The sequence below is a fragment of the Oncorhynchus mykiss genome, chromosome 6 (assembly GCF_013265735.2).
Source record: "Oncorhynchus mykiss isolate Arlee chromosome 6, USDA_OmykA_1.1, whole genome shotgun sequence".
NCBI lineage: Eukaryota > Metazoa > Chordata > Actinopteri > Salmoniformes > Salmonidae > Oncorhynchus > Oncorhynchus mykiss.
In genome coordinates this window covers 124,507-142,023 of record NC_048570.1, presented here as the reverse complement: position 1 = coordinate 142,023, position 17,517 = coordinate 124,507, and the positions used below count along the sequence as shown (strand labels likewise).

Genomic DNA, 17,517 nt, shown 5'->3' with positions numbered 1-17,517 from the left:
GCTATGCTAATCACTAGTCTAAATCCAGAGTAGCAGTGCTATGCTAATCACTAGTCTAACTCCAGAGTAGCAGTCTCAGTAGCGTACCTACTCCATTGTTAGCCTGTCAGAGTTTAATAGCTCTCCCTGCGCTAATCTGAATGAGTAAACCCAATAAACCCATTTTTGCAGAATGTGTTTTACAGTGACCTGTATGTAAGAGTGTGTGTAGTTATTTGTCTGTATGTGAAATGTTATGGCTTTGGTTTTCTCCCTCTTTCTCACACATTTTCTCTCTCTCTGTCTCTCTGTCTCTGTCTCTCTGTCTCTCTGTCTCTCTCTGACAATCCTTCAGAAAGAGACTCAGTCAAGGTAAGACTTATTTTCCTTCTAATTCTTCTGGTGTCTTGTTAGCAAGAGGGAGGGAAAGAAGGGCGAGAGAGAGAGTTCAGTGTTTAGGTTAATTTGTCTCTAAACGGTCTGCTCTGTTCCACACAGATGAATAAGCAATGAGATAATTAGCATGGCTTTTTTCACAGACTGAGCACGGTGGGCTTACGCACGCACACACGCACACACACACACGCGCACGCGCACACGCACACACACACACAGAGACACAAACACACACAGATAGGGTTAGAGACACACTTTTTCTCTCTCTCACACTATGTAGTGCAGTGTAGTCACAAGTCACTGTAATAATGTTTACATACTGCTTTACTCATCTCATATGTATATACTGTATTCTATTCTACTGTATTTTAGTCAACGCCACTCTGACATTGGTTGTCCTAATATTTATATATTTCTTAATTCCATTATTTTACTTTCGATTTGTGTATTGTTAGATATTACTGCACTGTTGGAGCTAGGAACACAAGTATTTAGTTAGATATTACTGTACTTTTGGAGCTAGGAACACAAGCATTTAGTTATCAAATCAAATCAAATCAAATTTTATTTGTCACATACACATGGTTAGCAGATGTTAATGCGAGTGTAGCGAAATGCTTGTGCTTCTAGTTCCGACAATGCAGTAATAACCAACAAGTAATCTAACTAACAATTCCAAAACTACTGTCTTGTACACAGTGTAAGGGGATAAAGAATATGTACATAAGGATATATGAATGAGTGATGGTACAGAGCAGCATAGGCAAGATACAGTAGATGGTATCGAGTACAGTATATACATATGAGATGAGTATGTAAACAAAGTGGCATAGTTAAAGTGGCTAGTGATACATGTATTACATAAGGATACAGTCGATGATATAGAGTACAGTATATACGTATGCATATGAGATGAATAATGTAGGGTAAGTAACATTATGTAAGGTAGCATTGTTTAAAGTGGCTAGTGATATATTTACATCATTTCCCATCAATTCCCATTATTAAAGTGGCTGGAGTTGAGTCAGTGTCAGTGTGTTGGCAGCAGCCACTCAATGTTAGTGGTGGCTGTTTAACAGTCTGATGGCCTTGAGATAGAAGCTGTTTTTCAGTCTCTCGGTCCCATCTTTGATGCACCTGTACTGACCTCGCCTTCTGGATGATAGCGGGGTGAACAGGCAGTGGCTCGGGTGGTTGATGTCCTTGATGATCTTTATGGCCTTTCTGTAACATCGGGTGTTGTAGGTGTCCTGGAGGGAAGGTAGTTTGCCCCCGGTGATGCGTTGTGCAGACCTCACTACCCTCTGGAGAGCCTTACGGTTGAGGGTGGAGCAGTTGCCATACCAGGCGGTGATACTGCCCGCCAGGATGCTCTCGATTGTGCATCTGTAGAAGTTTGTGAGTGCTTTTGGTGACAAGCCGAATTTCTTCAGCCTCCTGAGGTTGAAGAAGCGCTGCTGCGCCTTCTTCACAATGCTGTCTGTGTGGGTGGACCAATTCAGTTTGTCTGTGATGTGTATGCCGAGGAACTTAAAACTTACTACCCTCTCCACTACTGTTCCATCGATGTGGATAGGGGGGTGTTCCCTCTGCTGTTTCCTGAAGTCCACAATCATCTCCTTAGTTTTGTTGACGTTGAGTGTGAGGTTATTTTCCTGACACCACACTCCGAGGGCCCTCACCTCCTCCCTGTAGGCCGTCTCGTCGTTGTTGGTAATCAAGCCTACCACTGTTGTGTCGTCCGCAAACTTGATGATTGAGTTGGAGGCGTGCGTGGCCACGCAGTCGTGGGTGAACAGGGAGTACAGGAGAGGGCTCAGAACGCACCCTTGTGGGGCCCCAGTGTTGAGGATCAGCGGGGAGTAGATAGTTAGATATTACTGTTGGAGCTAGGAACACAAGCATTTAGTTAGATACTACTGCACTGTTGGAGCTAGAAACACAAGCATTTAGTTAGATACTACTGCACTGTTGGAGCTAGGAACACAAGCATTTAGTTAGATATTACTGTACTGTTGAAGCTACAAACACAAGTATTTAGTTAGATATTACTGTACTGTTGAAGCTAGAAACACAAGCATTTAGTTAGATACTACTGCACTGTTGGAGCTAGGAACACAAGCATTTAGTTAGATAATACTGCACTGTTTGAGCTAGAAACCCAAGCATTTAGTTAGATATTACTGTACTGTTGGTGCTAGGAACACAAGCATTTAGTTAGATATTACTGTTGGAGCTAGGAACACAAGCATTTAGTTAGATATTACTGCACTGTTGGAGCTAGAAACACAAGTATTTAGTTATATATTACTGCACTGTTGGAGCTAGGAACACCCACAATAACATCTGTTAAATATAGATCAATAACATCTGTTAAATATGTGTATGGACCAATAACATCTGTTAAATATGGGCCAATAACATCTGTTAAATATGTGACGAATAACATCTGTTAAATATGGACCAATAACATCTGTTAAATATGGACCAATAACATCTGTTATATATGGACCAATAACATCTGTTATACATGTGTATGGACCAATAACATTTGATGTGATTTGAATTAGATTAGGACGGGATGGAGAGGTGTGTTTAATATGTTATCTCATGGTCCTCCCCCACTCCATGTTTAATATGTTATCTCATGGTCCTCTACCACTCCATGTTTAATATGTTATCTCATGGTCCTCCCCCACTCCATGTTTAATATGTTATCTCATGGTCCTCTACCACTCCATGTTTAATATGTTATCTCATGGTCCTCTACCACTCCATGTTTAATATGTTATCTCATGGTCCTCCCCCACTCCATGTTTAATATGTTATCTCATGGTCCTCTACCACTCCATGTTTAATATGTTATCTCATGGTCCTCTACCACTCCATGTTTAATATGTTATCTCATGGTCCTCTACCACTCCATGTTTAATATGTTATCTCATGGTCCTCTACCACTCCATGTTTAATATGTTATCTCATGGTCCTCTACCACTCCATGTTTAATATGTTATCTCATGGTCCTCTACCACTCCATGTTTAATATGTTATCTCATGGTCCTCTACCACTCCATGTTTAATATGTTATCTATGGTTTAATATGTTATCTCATGGTCCTCAACCACTCCATGTTTAATATGTTATCTATGGTTTAATATGTTATCTCATGGTCCTCCCCCACTCCATGTTTAATATGTTATCTCATGGTCCTCCCCCACTCCATGTTTAATATGTTATCTCATGGTCCTCTACCACTCCATGTTTAATATGTTATCTCATGGTCCTCCCCCACTCCATGTTTAATATGTTATCTATGGTTTAATATGTTATCTCATGGTCCTCTACCACTCCATGTTTAATATGTTATCTCATGGTCCTCTACCACTCCATGTTTAATATGTTATCTCATGGTCCTCTACCACTCCATGTTTAATATGTTATCTCATGGTCCTCCCCCACTCCATGTTTAATATGTTATCTCATGGTCCTCCCCCACTCCATGTTTAATATGTTATCTCATGGTCCTCCCCCACTCCATGTTTAATATGTTATCTCATGGTCCTCTACCACTCCATGTTTAATATGTTATCTCATGGTCCTCCCCCACTCCATGTTTAATATGTTATCTCATGGTCCTCTACCACTCCATGTTTAATATGTTATCTCATGGTCCTCTACCACTCCATGTTTAATATGTTATCTATGGTTTAATATGTTATCTCATGGTCCTCTACCACTCCATGTTTAATATGTTATCTATGGTTTAATATGTTATCTCATGGTCCTCTACCACTCCATGTTTAATATGTTATCTCATGGTCCTCTACCACTCCATGTTTAATATGTTATCTCATGGTCCTCCCCCACTCCATGTTTAATATGTTATCGCATGGTCCTCTACCACTCCATGTTTAATATGTTATCTCATGGTCCTCTACCACTCCATGTTTAATATGTTATCTCATGGTTTAATATGTTATCTCATGGTCCTCTACCACTCCATGTTTAATATGTTATCTCATGGTCCTCTACCACTCCATGTTTAATATGTTATCTCATGGTCCTCTACCACTCCATGTTTAATATGTTATCTATGGTTTAATATGTTATCTCATGGTCCTCTACCACTCCATGTTTAATATGTTATCTATGGTTTAATATGTTATCTCATGGTCCTCTACCACTCCATGTTTAATATGTTATCTATGGTTTAATATGTTATCTCATGGTCCTCTACCACTCCATGTTTAATATGTTATCTATGGTTTAATATGTTATCTCATGGTCCTCCCCCACTCCATGTTTAATATGTTATCTCATGGTCCTCTACCACTCCATGTTTAATATGTTATCTCATGGTCCTCCCCCACTCCATGTTTAATATGTTATCTCATGGTCCTCTACCACTCCATGTTTAATATGTTATCTCATGGTCCTCTACCACTCCATGTTTAATATGTTATCTCATGGTCCTCTACCACTCCATGTTTAATATGTTATCTATGGTTTAATATGTTATCTCATGGTCCTCTACCACTCCATGTTTAATATGTTATCTATGGTTTAATATGTTATCTCATGGTCCTCCCCCACTCCATGTTTAATATGTTATCTCATGGTCCTCCCCCACTCCATGTTTAATATGTTATCTATGGTTTAATATGTTATCTCATGGTCCTCTACCACTCCATGTTTAATATGTTATCTATGGTTTAATATGTTATCTCATGGTCCTCTACCACTCCATGTTTAATATGTTATCTCATGGTCCTCTACCACTCCATGTTTAATATGTTATCTCATGGTCCTCTACAACTCCATGTTTAATATGTTATCTCATGGTCCTCCCCCACTCCATGTTTAATATGTTATCTCATGGTCCTCCCCCACTCCATGTTTAATATGTTATCTCATGGTCCTCTACCACTCCATGTTTAATATGTTATCTCATGGTCCTCCCCCACTCCATGTTTAATATGTTATCTATGGTTTAATATGTTATCTCATGGTCCTCTACCACTCCATGTTTAATATGTTATCTATGGTTTAATATGTTATCTCATGGTCCTCCCCCACTCCATGTTTAATATGTTATCTCATGGTCCTCTACCACTCCATGTTTAATATGTTATCTCATGGTCCTCTACCACTCCATGTTTAATATGTTATCTATGGTTTAATATGTTATCTCATGGTCCTCTACCACTCCATGTTTAATATGTTATCTCATGGTCCTCTACCACTCCATGTTTAATATGTTATCTATGGTTTAATATGTTATCTCATGGTCCTCTACCACTCCATGTTTAATATGTTATCTCATGGTCCTCTACCACTCCATGTTTAATATGTTATCTCATGGTCCTCCCCCACTCCATGTTTAATATGTTATCTCATGGTCCTCCCCCACTCCATGTTTAATATGTTATCTCATGGTCCTCTACCACTCCATGTTTAATATGTTATCTATGGTTTAATATGTTATCTCATGGTCCTCTACCACTCCATGTTTAATATGTTATCTCATGGTCCTCCCCCACTCCATGTTTAATATGTTATCTCATGGTCCTCTACCACTCCATGTTTAATATGTTATCTATGGTTTAATATGTTATCTCATGGTCCTCCCCCACTCCATGTTTAATATGTTATCTATGGTTTAATATGTTATCTATGGTTTAATATGTTATCTATGGTTTAATATGTTATCTCATGGTCCTCTACCACTCCATGTTTAATATGTTATCTCATGGTCCTCCCCCACTCCATGTTTAATATGTTATCTCATGGTCCTCCCCCACTCCATGTTTAATATGTTATCTCATGGTCCTCTACCACTCCATGTTTAATATGTTATCTCATGGTCCTCCCCCACTCCATGTTTAATATGTTATCTCATGGTCCTCTACCACTCCATGTTTAATATGTTATCTCATGGTCCTCTACCACTCCATGTTTAATATGTTATCTCATGGTCCTCCCCCACTCCATGTTTAATATGTTATCTCATGGTCCTCCCCCACTCCATGTTTAATATGTTATCTCATGGTCCTCTACCACTCCATGTTTAATATGTTATCTCATGGTCCTCCCCCACTCCATGTTTAATATGTTATCTAATGGTCCTCCCCCACTCCATGTTTAATATGTTATCTCATGGTCCTCTACCACTCCATGTTTAATATGTTATCTCATGGTCCTCTACCACTCCATGTTTAATATGTTATCTATGGTTTAATATGTTATCTCATGGTCCTCTACCACTCCATGTTTAATATGTTATCTATGGTTTAATATGTTATCTCATGGTCCTCTACCACTCCATGTTTAATATGTTATCTATGGTTTAATATGTTATCTCATGGTCCTCTACCACTCCATGTTTAATATGTTATCTCATGGTCCTCTACCACTCCATGTTTAATATGTTATCTCATGGTCCTCCCCCACTCCATGTTTAATATGTTATCGCATGGTCCTCTACCACTCCATGTTTAATATGTTATCTCATGGTCCTCTACCACTCCATGTTTAATATGTTATCTATGGTTTAATATGTTATCTCATGGTCCTCTACCACTCCATGTTTAATATGTTATCTCATGGTTTAATATGTTATCTCATGGTCCTCTACCACTCCATGTTTAATATGTTATCTCATGGTCCTCTACCACTCCATGTTTAATATGTTATCTCATGGTCCTCTACCACTCCATGTTTAATATGTTATCTATGGTTTAATATGTTATCTCATGGTCCTCCCCCACTCCATGTTTAATATGTTATCTCATGGTCCTCTACCACTCCATGTTTAATATGTTATCTCATGGTCCTCTACCACTCCATGTTTAATATGTTATCTCATGGTCCTCTACCACTCCATGTTTAATATGTTATCTCATGGTCCTCTACCACTCCATGTTTAATATGTTATCTATGGTTTAATATGTTATCTCATGGTCCTCTACCACTCCATGTTTAATATGTTATCTATGGTTTAATATGTTATCTCATGGTCCTCCCCCACTCCATGTTTAATATGTTATCTCATGGTCCTCCCCCACTCCATGTTTAATATGTTATCTATGGTTTAATATGTTATCTCATGGTCCTCTACCACTCCATGTTTAATATGTTATCTATGGTTTAATATGTTATCTCATGGTCCTCCCCCACTCCATGTTTAATATGTTATCTAATGGTCCTCCCCCACTCCATGTTTAATATGTTATCTCATGGTCCTCTACCACTCCATGTTTAATATGTTATCTCATGGTCCTCTACCACTCCATGTTTAATATGTTATCTATGGTTTAATATGTTATCTCATGGTCCTCTACCACTCCATGTTTAATATGTTATCTATGGTTTAATATGTTATCTCATGGTCCTCTACCACTCCATGTTTAATATGTTATCTCATGGTCCTCCCCCACTCCATGTTTAATATGTTATCTATGGTTTAATATGTTATCTCATGGTCCTCTACCACTCCATGTTTAATATGTTATCTATGGTTTAATATGTTATCTCATGGTCCTCTACCACTCCATGTTTAATATGTTATCTCATGGTCCTCTACCACTCCATGTTTAATATGTTATCTATGGTTTAATATGTTATCTCATGGTCCTCCCCCACTCCATGTTTAATATGTTATCTATGGTTTAATATGTTATCTCATGGTCCTCCCCCACTCCATGTTTAATATGTTATCTCATGGTCCTCCCCCACTCCATGTTTAATATGTTATCTCATGGTCCTCCCCCACTCCATGTTTAATATGTTATCTCATGGTCCTCTACCACTCCATGTTTAATATGTTATCTCATGGTCCACTACCACTCCATGTTTAATATGTTATCTATGGTTTAATATGTTATCTCATGGTCCTCTACCACTCCATGTTTAATATGTTATCTCATGGTCCTCTACCACTCCATGTTTAATATGTTATCTATGGTTTAATATGTTATCTCATGGTCCTCCCCCACTCCATGTTTAATATGTTATCTCATGGTCCTCCCCCACTCCATGTTTAATATGCTATCTCATGGTCCTCCCCCACTCCATGTTTAATATGTTATCTCATGGTCCTCTACCACTCCATGTTTAATATGTTATCTCATGGTCCACTACCACTCCATGTTTAATATGTTATCTATGGTTTAATATGTTATCTCATGGTCCTCTACCACTCCATGTTTAATATGTTATCTCATGGTCCTCTACCACTCCATGTTTAATATGTTATCTCATGGTCCTCTACCACTCCATGTTTAATATGTTATCTATGGTTTAATATGTTATCTCATGGTCCTCTACCACTCCATGTTTAATATGTTATCTATGGTTTAATATGTTATCTCATGGTCCTCCCCCACTCCATGTTTAATATGTTATCTCATGGTCCTCCCCCACTCCATGTTTAATATGTTATCTCATGGTCCTCCCCCACTCCATGTTTAATATGTTATCTCATGGTCCTCTACCACTCCATGTTTAATATGTTATCTCATGGTCCTCTACCACTCCATGTTTAATATGTTATCTCATGGTCCTCCCCCACTCCATGTTTAATATGTTATCTCATGGTCCTCCCACACTCCATGTTTAATATGTTATCTCATGGTCCTCTACCACTCCATGTTTAATATGTTATCTCATGGTCCTCTACCACTCCATGTTTAATATGTTATCTCATGGTCCTCTACCACTCCATGTTTAATATGTTATCTCATGGTCCTCTACCACTCCATGTTTAATATGTTATCTATGGTTTAATATGTTATCTCATGGTCCTCTACCACTCCATGTTTAATATGTTATCTCATGGTCCTCTACCACTCCATGTTTAATATGTTATCTATGGTTTAATATGTTATCTCATGGTCCTCTACCACTCCATGTTTAATATGTTATCTCATGGTCCTCTACCACTCCATGTTTAATATGTTATCTCATGGTCCTCTACCACTCCATGTTTAATATGTTATCTCATGGTCCTCTACCACTCCATGTTTAATATGTTATCTCATGGTCCTCTACCACTCCATGTTTAATATGTTATCTCATGTTCCTCTACCACTCCATGTTTAATATGTTATCTCATGGTCCTCTACCACTCCAAGTTTAATATGTTATCTATGGTTTAATATGTTATCTCATGGTCCTCTACCACTCCATGTTTAATATGTTATCTCATGGTCCTCTACCACTCCATGTTTAATATGTTATCTCATGGTCCACTACCACTCCATGTTTAATATGTTATCTATGGTTTAATATGTTATCTCATGGTCCTCTACCACTCCATGTTTAATATGTTATCTCATGGTCCTCTACCACTCCATGTTTAATATGTTATCTCATGGTCCTCTACCACTCCATGTTTAATATGTTATCTATGGTTTAATATGTTATCTCATGGTCCTCCCCCACTCCATGTTTAATATGTTATCTCATGGTCCTCCCCCACTCCATGTTTAATATGTTATCTCATGGTCCTCCCCCACTCCATGTTTAATATGTTATCTCATGGTCCTCTACCACTCCATGTTTAATATGTTATCTCATGGTCCTCTACCACTCCATGTTTAATATGTTATCTCATGGTCCTCCCCCACTCCATGTTTAATATGTTATCTCATGGTCCTCCCACACTCCATGTTTAATATGTTATCTCATGGTCCTCTACCACTCCATGTTTAATATGTTATCTCATGGTCCTCTACCACTCCATGTTTAATATGTTATCTCATGGTCCTCTACCACTCCATGTTTAATATGTTATCTCATGGTCCTCTACCACTCCATGTTTAATATGTTATCTATGGTTTAATATGTTATCTCATGGTCCTCTACCACTCCATGTTTAATATGTTATCTCATGGTCCTCTACCACTCCATGTTTAATATGTTATCTATGGTTTAATATGTTATCTCATGGTCCTCTACCACTCCATGTTTAATATGTTATCTCATGGTCCTCTACCACTCCATGTTTAATATGTTATCTCATGGTCCTCTACCACTCCATGTTTAATATGTTATCTCATGGTCCTCTACCACTCCATGTTTAATATGTTATCTCATGGTCCTCTACCACTCCATGTTTAATATGTTATCTCATGTTCCTCTACCACTCCATGTTTAATATGTTATCTCATGGTCCTCTACCACTCCATGTTTAATATGTTATCTATGGTTTAATATGTTATCTCATGGTCCTCTACCACTCCATGTTTAATATGTTATCTCATGGTCCTCTACCACTCCATGTTTAATATGTTATCTATGGTTTAATATGTTATCTCATGGTCCTCTACCACTCCATGTTTAATATGTTATCTCATGGTCCTCTACCACTCCATGTTTAATATGTTATCTCATGGTCCTCTACCACTCCATGTTTAATATGTTATCTATGGTTTAATATGTTATCTCATGGTCCTCTACCACTCCATGTTTAATATGTTATCTATGGTTTAATATGTTATCTCATGGTCCTCCCCCACTCCATGTTTAATATGTTATCTATGGTTTAATATGTTATCTCATGGTCCTCTACCACTCCATGTTTAATATGTTATCTCATGGTCCTCTACCACTCCATGTTTAATATGTTATCTCATGGTCCTCCCCCACTCCATGTTTAATATGTTATCTCATGGTCCTCCCCCACTCCATGTTTAATATGTTATCTCATGGTCCTCTACCACTCCATGTTTAATATGTTATCTCATGGTCCTCTACCACTCCATGTTTAATATGTTATCTCATGGTCCTCTACCACTCCATGTTTAATATGTTATCTATGGTTTAATATGTTATCTCATGGTCCTCCCCCACTCCATGTTGAATATGTTATCTCATGGTCCTCTACCACTCCATGTTTAATATGTTATCTCATGGTCCTCTACCACTCCATGTTTAATATGTTATCTATGGTTTAATATGTTATCTCATGGTCCTCTACCACTCCATGTTTAATATGTTATCTCATGGTCCTCTACCACTCCATGTTTAATATGTTATCTCATGGTCCTCTACCACTCCATGTTTAATATGTTATCTCATGGTCCTCTACCACTCCATGTTTAATATGTTATCTCATGGTCCTCTACCACTCCATGTTTAATATGTTATCTCATGGTCCTCTACCACTCCATGTTTAATATGTTATCTCATGGTCCTCTACCACTCCATGTTTAATATGTTATCTCATGGTCCTCTACCACTCCATGTTTAATATGTTATCTCATGGTCCTCTACCACTCCATGTTTAATATGTTATCTCATGGTCCTCTACCACTCCATGTTTAATATGTTATCTCATGTTCCTCTACCACTCCATGTTTAATATGTTATCTCATGGTCCTCTACCACTCCATGTTTAATATGTTATCTATGGTTTAATATGTTATCTCATGGTCCTCTACCACTCCATGTTTAATATGTTATCTCATGGTCCTCTACCACTCCATGTTTAATATGTTATCTATGGTTTAATATGTTATCTCATGGTCCTCCCCCACTCCATGTTGAATATGTTATCTCATGGTCCTCTACCACTCCATGTTTAATATGTTATCTCATGGTCCTCTACCACTCCATGTTTAATATGTTATCTATGGTTTAATATGTTATCTCATGGTCCTCTACCACTCCATGTTTAATATGTTATCTCATGGTCCTCTACCACTCCATGTTTAATATGTTATCTCATGGTCCTCTACCACTCCATGTTTAATATGTTATCTCATGGTCCTCTACCACTCCATGTTTAATATGTTATCTCATGGTCCTCCCCCACTCCATGTTTAATATGTTATCTATGGTTTAATATGTTATCTCATGGTCCTCCCCCACTCCATGTTTAATATGTTATCTCATGGTCCTCTACCACTCCATGTTTAATATGTTATCTATGGTTTAATATGTTATCTCATGGTCCTCTACCACTCCATGTTTAATATGTTATCTATGGTTTAATATGTTATCTCATGGTCCTCCCCCACTCCATGTTTAATATGTTATCTCATGGTCCTCTACCACTCCATGTTTAATATGTTATCTCATGGTCCTCTACCACTCCATGTTTAATATGTTATCTCATGGTCCTCTACCACTCCATGTTTAATATGTTATCTCATGGTCCTCTACCACTCCATGTTTAATATGTTATCTCATGGTCCTCTACCACTCCATGTTTAATATGTTATCTCATGGTCCTCTACCACTCCATGTTTAATATGTTATCTCATGGTCCTCTACCACTCCATGTTTAATATGTTATCTATGGTTTAATATGTTATCTCATGGTCCTCTACCACTCCATGTTTAATATGTTATCTATGGTTTAATATGTTATCTCATGGTCCTCTACCACTCCATGTTTAATATGTTATCTCATGGTCCTCTACCACTCCATGTTTAATATGTTATCTATGGTTTAATATGTTATCTCATGGTCCTCCCCCACTCCATGTTTAATATGTTATCTCATGGTCCTCTACCACTCCATGTTTAATATGTTATCTCATGGTCCTCTACCACTCCATGTTTAATATGTTATCTCATGGTCCTCTACCACTCCATGTTTAATATGTTATCTATGGTTTAATATGTTATCTCATGGTCCTCTACCACTCCATGTTTAATATGTTATCTATGGTTTAATATGTTATCTCATGGTCCTCTACCACTCCATGTTTAATATGTTATCTCATGGTCCTCTACCACTCCATGTTTAATATGTTATCTCATGGTCCTCTACCACTCCATGTTTAATATGTTATCTCATGGTTTAATATGTTATCTCATGGTCCTCTACCACTCCATGTTTAATATGTTATCTCATGGTTTAATATGTTATCTCATGGTCCTCTACCACTCCATGTTTAATATGTTATCTATGGTTTAATATGTTATCTCATGGTCCTCTACCACTCCATGTTTAATATGTTATCTCATGGTCCTCTACCACTCCATGTTTAATATGTTATCTCATGGTCCTCTACCACTCCATGTTTAATATGTTATCTCATGGTCCTCTACCACTCCATGTTTAATATGTTATCTATGGTTTAATATGTTATCTCATGGTCCTCCCCCACTCCATGTTTAATATGTTATCTCATGGTCCTCTACCACTCCATGTTTAATATGTTATCTCATGGTCCTCTACCACTCCATGTTTAATATGTTATCTCATGGTCCTCTACCACTCCATGTTTAATATGTTATCTCATGGTCCTCTACCACTCCATGTTTAATATGTTATCTCATGGTCCTCTACCACTCCATGTTTAATATGTTATCTCATGGTCCTCTACCACTCCATGTTTAATATGTTATCTCATGGTCCTCTACCACTCCATGTTTAATATGTTATCTATGGTTTAATATGTTATCTCATGGTCCTCTACCACTCCATGTTTAATATGTTATCTATGGTTTAATATGTTATCTCATGGTCCTCTACCACTCCATGTTTAATATGTTATCTCATGGTCCTCTACCACTCCATGTTTAATATGTTATCTATGGTTTAATATGTTATCTCATGGTCCTCCCCCACTCCATGTTTAATATGTTATCTCATGGTCCTCTACCACTCCATGTTTAATATGTTATCTCATGGTCCTCTACCACTCCATGTTTAATATGTTATCTCATGGTCCTCTACCACTCCATGTTTAATATGTTATCTATGGTTTAATATGTTATCTCATGGTCCTCTACCACTCCATGTTTAATATGTTATCTATGGTTTAATATGTTATCTCATGGTCCTCTACCACTCCATGTTTAATATGTTATCTCATGGTCCTCTACCACTCCATGTTTAATATGTTATCTCATGGTCCTCTACCACTCCATGTTTAATATGTTATCTCATGGTTTAATATGTTATCTCATGGTCCTCTACCACTCCATGTTTAATATGTTATCTCATGGTTTAATATGTTATCTCATGGTCCTCTACCACTCCATGTTTAATATGTTATCTATGGTTTAATATGTTATCTCATGGTCCTCTACCACTCCATGTTTAATATGTTATCTCATGGTCCTCTACCACTCCATGTTTAATATGTTATCTCATGGTCCTCTACCACTCCATGTTTAATATGTTATCTCATGGTCCTCTACCACTCCATGTTTAATATGTTATCTCATGGTCCTCTACCACTCCATGTTTAATATGTTATCTCATGGTCCTCTACCACTCCATGTTTAATATGTTATCTCATGGTCCTCTACCACTCCATGTTTAATATGTTATCTCATGGTCCTCTACCACTCCATGTTTAATATGTTATCTCATGGTCCTCTACCACTCCATGTTTAATATGTTATCTCATGGTCCTCTACCACTCCATGTTTAATATGTTATCTCATGGTCCTCCCCCACTCCATGTTTAATATGTTATCTCATGGTCCTCCCCCACTCCATGTTTAATATGTTATCTATGGTTTAATATGTTATCTCATGGTCCTCTACCACTCCATGTTTAATATGTTATCTCATGGTCCTCTACCACTCCATGTTTAATATGTTATCTATGGTTTAATATGTTATCTCATGGTCCTCTACCACTCCATGTTTAATATGTTATCTCATGGTCCTCTACCACTCCATGTTTAATATGTTATCTATGGTTTAATATGTTATCTCATGGTCCTCCCCCACTCCATGTTTAATATGTTATCTCATGGTCCTCTACCACTCCATGTTTAATATGTTATCTCATGGTCCTCTACCACTCCATGTTTAATATGTTATCTCATGGTCCTCTACCACTCCATGTTTAATATGTTATCTCATGGTCCTCCCCCACTCCATGTTTAATATGTTATCTCATGGTCCTCTACCACTCCATGTTTAATATGTTATCTCATGGTCCTCTACCACTCCATGTTTAATATGTTATCTCATGGTCCTCTACCACTCCATGTTTAATATGTTATCTCATGGTCCTCCCCCACTCCATGTTTAATATGTTATCTCATGGTCCTCTACCACTCCATGTTTAATATGTTATCTCATGGTCCTCTACCACTCCATGTTTAATATGTTATCTCATGGTCCTCTACCACTCCATGTTTAATATGTTATCTCATGGTCCTCCCCCACTCCATGTTTAATATGTTATCTCATGGTCCTCTACCACTCCATGTTTAATATGTTATCTCATGGTCCTCTACCACTCCATGTTTAATATGTTATCTCATGGTCCTCTACCACTCCATGTTTAATATGTTATCTCATGGTCCTCTACCACTCCATGTTTAATATGTTATCTCATGGTCCTCCCCCACTCCATGTTTAATATGTTATCTCATGGTCCTCTACCACTCCATGTTTAATATGTTATCTCATGGTCCTCTACCACTCCATGTTTAATATGTTATCTCATGGTCCTCTACCACTCCATGTTTAATATGTTATCTCATGGTCCTCCCCCACTCCATGTTTAATATGTTATCTCATGGTCCTCTACCACTCCATGTTTAATATGTTATCTCATGGTCCTCTACCACTCCATGTTTAATATGTTATCTCATGGTCCTCTACCACTCCATGTTTAATATGTTATCTCATGGTCCTCTACCACTCCATGTTTAATATGTTATCTCATGGTCCTCTACCACTCCATGTTTAATATGTTATCTCATGGTCCTCTACCACTCCATGTTTAATATGTTATCTATGGTTTAATATGTTATCTCATGGTCCTCCCCCACTCCATGTTTAATATGTTATCTCATGGTCCTCCCCCACTCCATGTTTAATATGTTATCTCATGGTCCTCTACCACTCCATGTTTAATATGTTATCTCATGGTCCTCCCCCACTCCATGTTTAATATGTTATCTCATGGTCCTCTACCACTCCATGTTTAATATGTTATCTCATGGTCCTCTACCACTCCATGTTTAATATGTTATCTCATGGTCCTCCCCCACTCCATGTTTAATATGTTATCTATGGTTTAATATGTTATCTCATGGTCCTCCCCCACTCCATGTTTAATATGTTATCTCATGGTCCTCTACCACTCCATGTTTAATATGTTATCTCATGGTCCTCTACCACTCCATGTTTAATATGTTATCTCATGGTCCTCTACCACTCCATGTTATCTCACTCCTAATCCTCCTACACTAATGCTGCCTGAAGGCTCTGTGATATGTGTGTCATAACAGTGTGTGTGCGCAATTTTTGTTGCAATATTAAATAATCAGTTGTGTGTTGCTGAGGAAAAAGACAGAGATGAATGACTTTCATTACAACACCAGGAAGAGATGTACACACACACACAGCCTTACAGTGCTGTTGTGTTTATCTCTGTGGCCTGCAGTCAGACTCTATGAAGCCAATAAGCTCCTGGTCGGTGGTTTCCTGTTGCCCTGGCAACCGTCCACAGGGTTCCGCCAGCTTGTGGCGCGTCTATTACTTCATGTCCTCACTGTTACCTCAGATACTGTTACCTCAGAAACTGTTACCTCAGATAGTGTTATCTCAGATACTGTTACCTCAGAAACTGTTACCTCAGATAGTGTTATCTCAGATACTGTTACCGCAGACTCTGTTACCTCAGATACGGTTACCGCAGACTCTGTTACCGCAGACTCTGTTACCGCAGACTCTGTTACCGCAGACTCTGTTACCGCAGACACTGTTACCTCAGATACTGTTACCTCAGACACTGTTACTCAGACTCTGTTACCACAGATACTGTTACCTCAGATACTGTTACTCAGACTCTGTTACTCAGACACTGTTACCGCAGATACTGTTACCTCAGACACTGTTACTCAGACTCTGTTACCGCAGATACTGTTACCTCAGATACTGTTACCTCAGACACTGTTACTCAGACTCTGTTACCACAGATACTGTTACCTCAGATACTGTTACTCAGACACTGTTACTCAGACTCTGTTACCGCAGACACTGTTACCTCAGATACTGTTACCTCAGACACTGTTACTCAGACACTGTTACCACAGATTCTGTTACCTCAGGCACTGTTACCGCAGATACTGTTTGTTACCTCAGACACTGTTACCGCAGATACTGTTTGTTACCTCAGACACTGTTACCTCAGACACTGTTACCTCAGACACTGT

General features: G+C 38.2%; 1 protein-coding gene across 1 annotated transcript in view; it reads left to right on the top strand.

Moving 5' to 3' along the window:
• Nucleotides 1-17,517, top strand: part of LOC110525061 (transducin-like enhancer protein 4) — a 132,597-nt gene that overhangs the window by 91,801 nt on the left and 23,279 nt on the right. Inside the window, exon 8 of the mRNA XM_036979170.1 lies at nt 335-351. Within this exon, the coding sequence (XP_036835065.1) occupies nt 335-351 (17 nt within the window). The remainder of the gene's footprint in view (nt 1-334; nt 352-17,517) is intronic.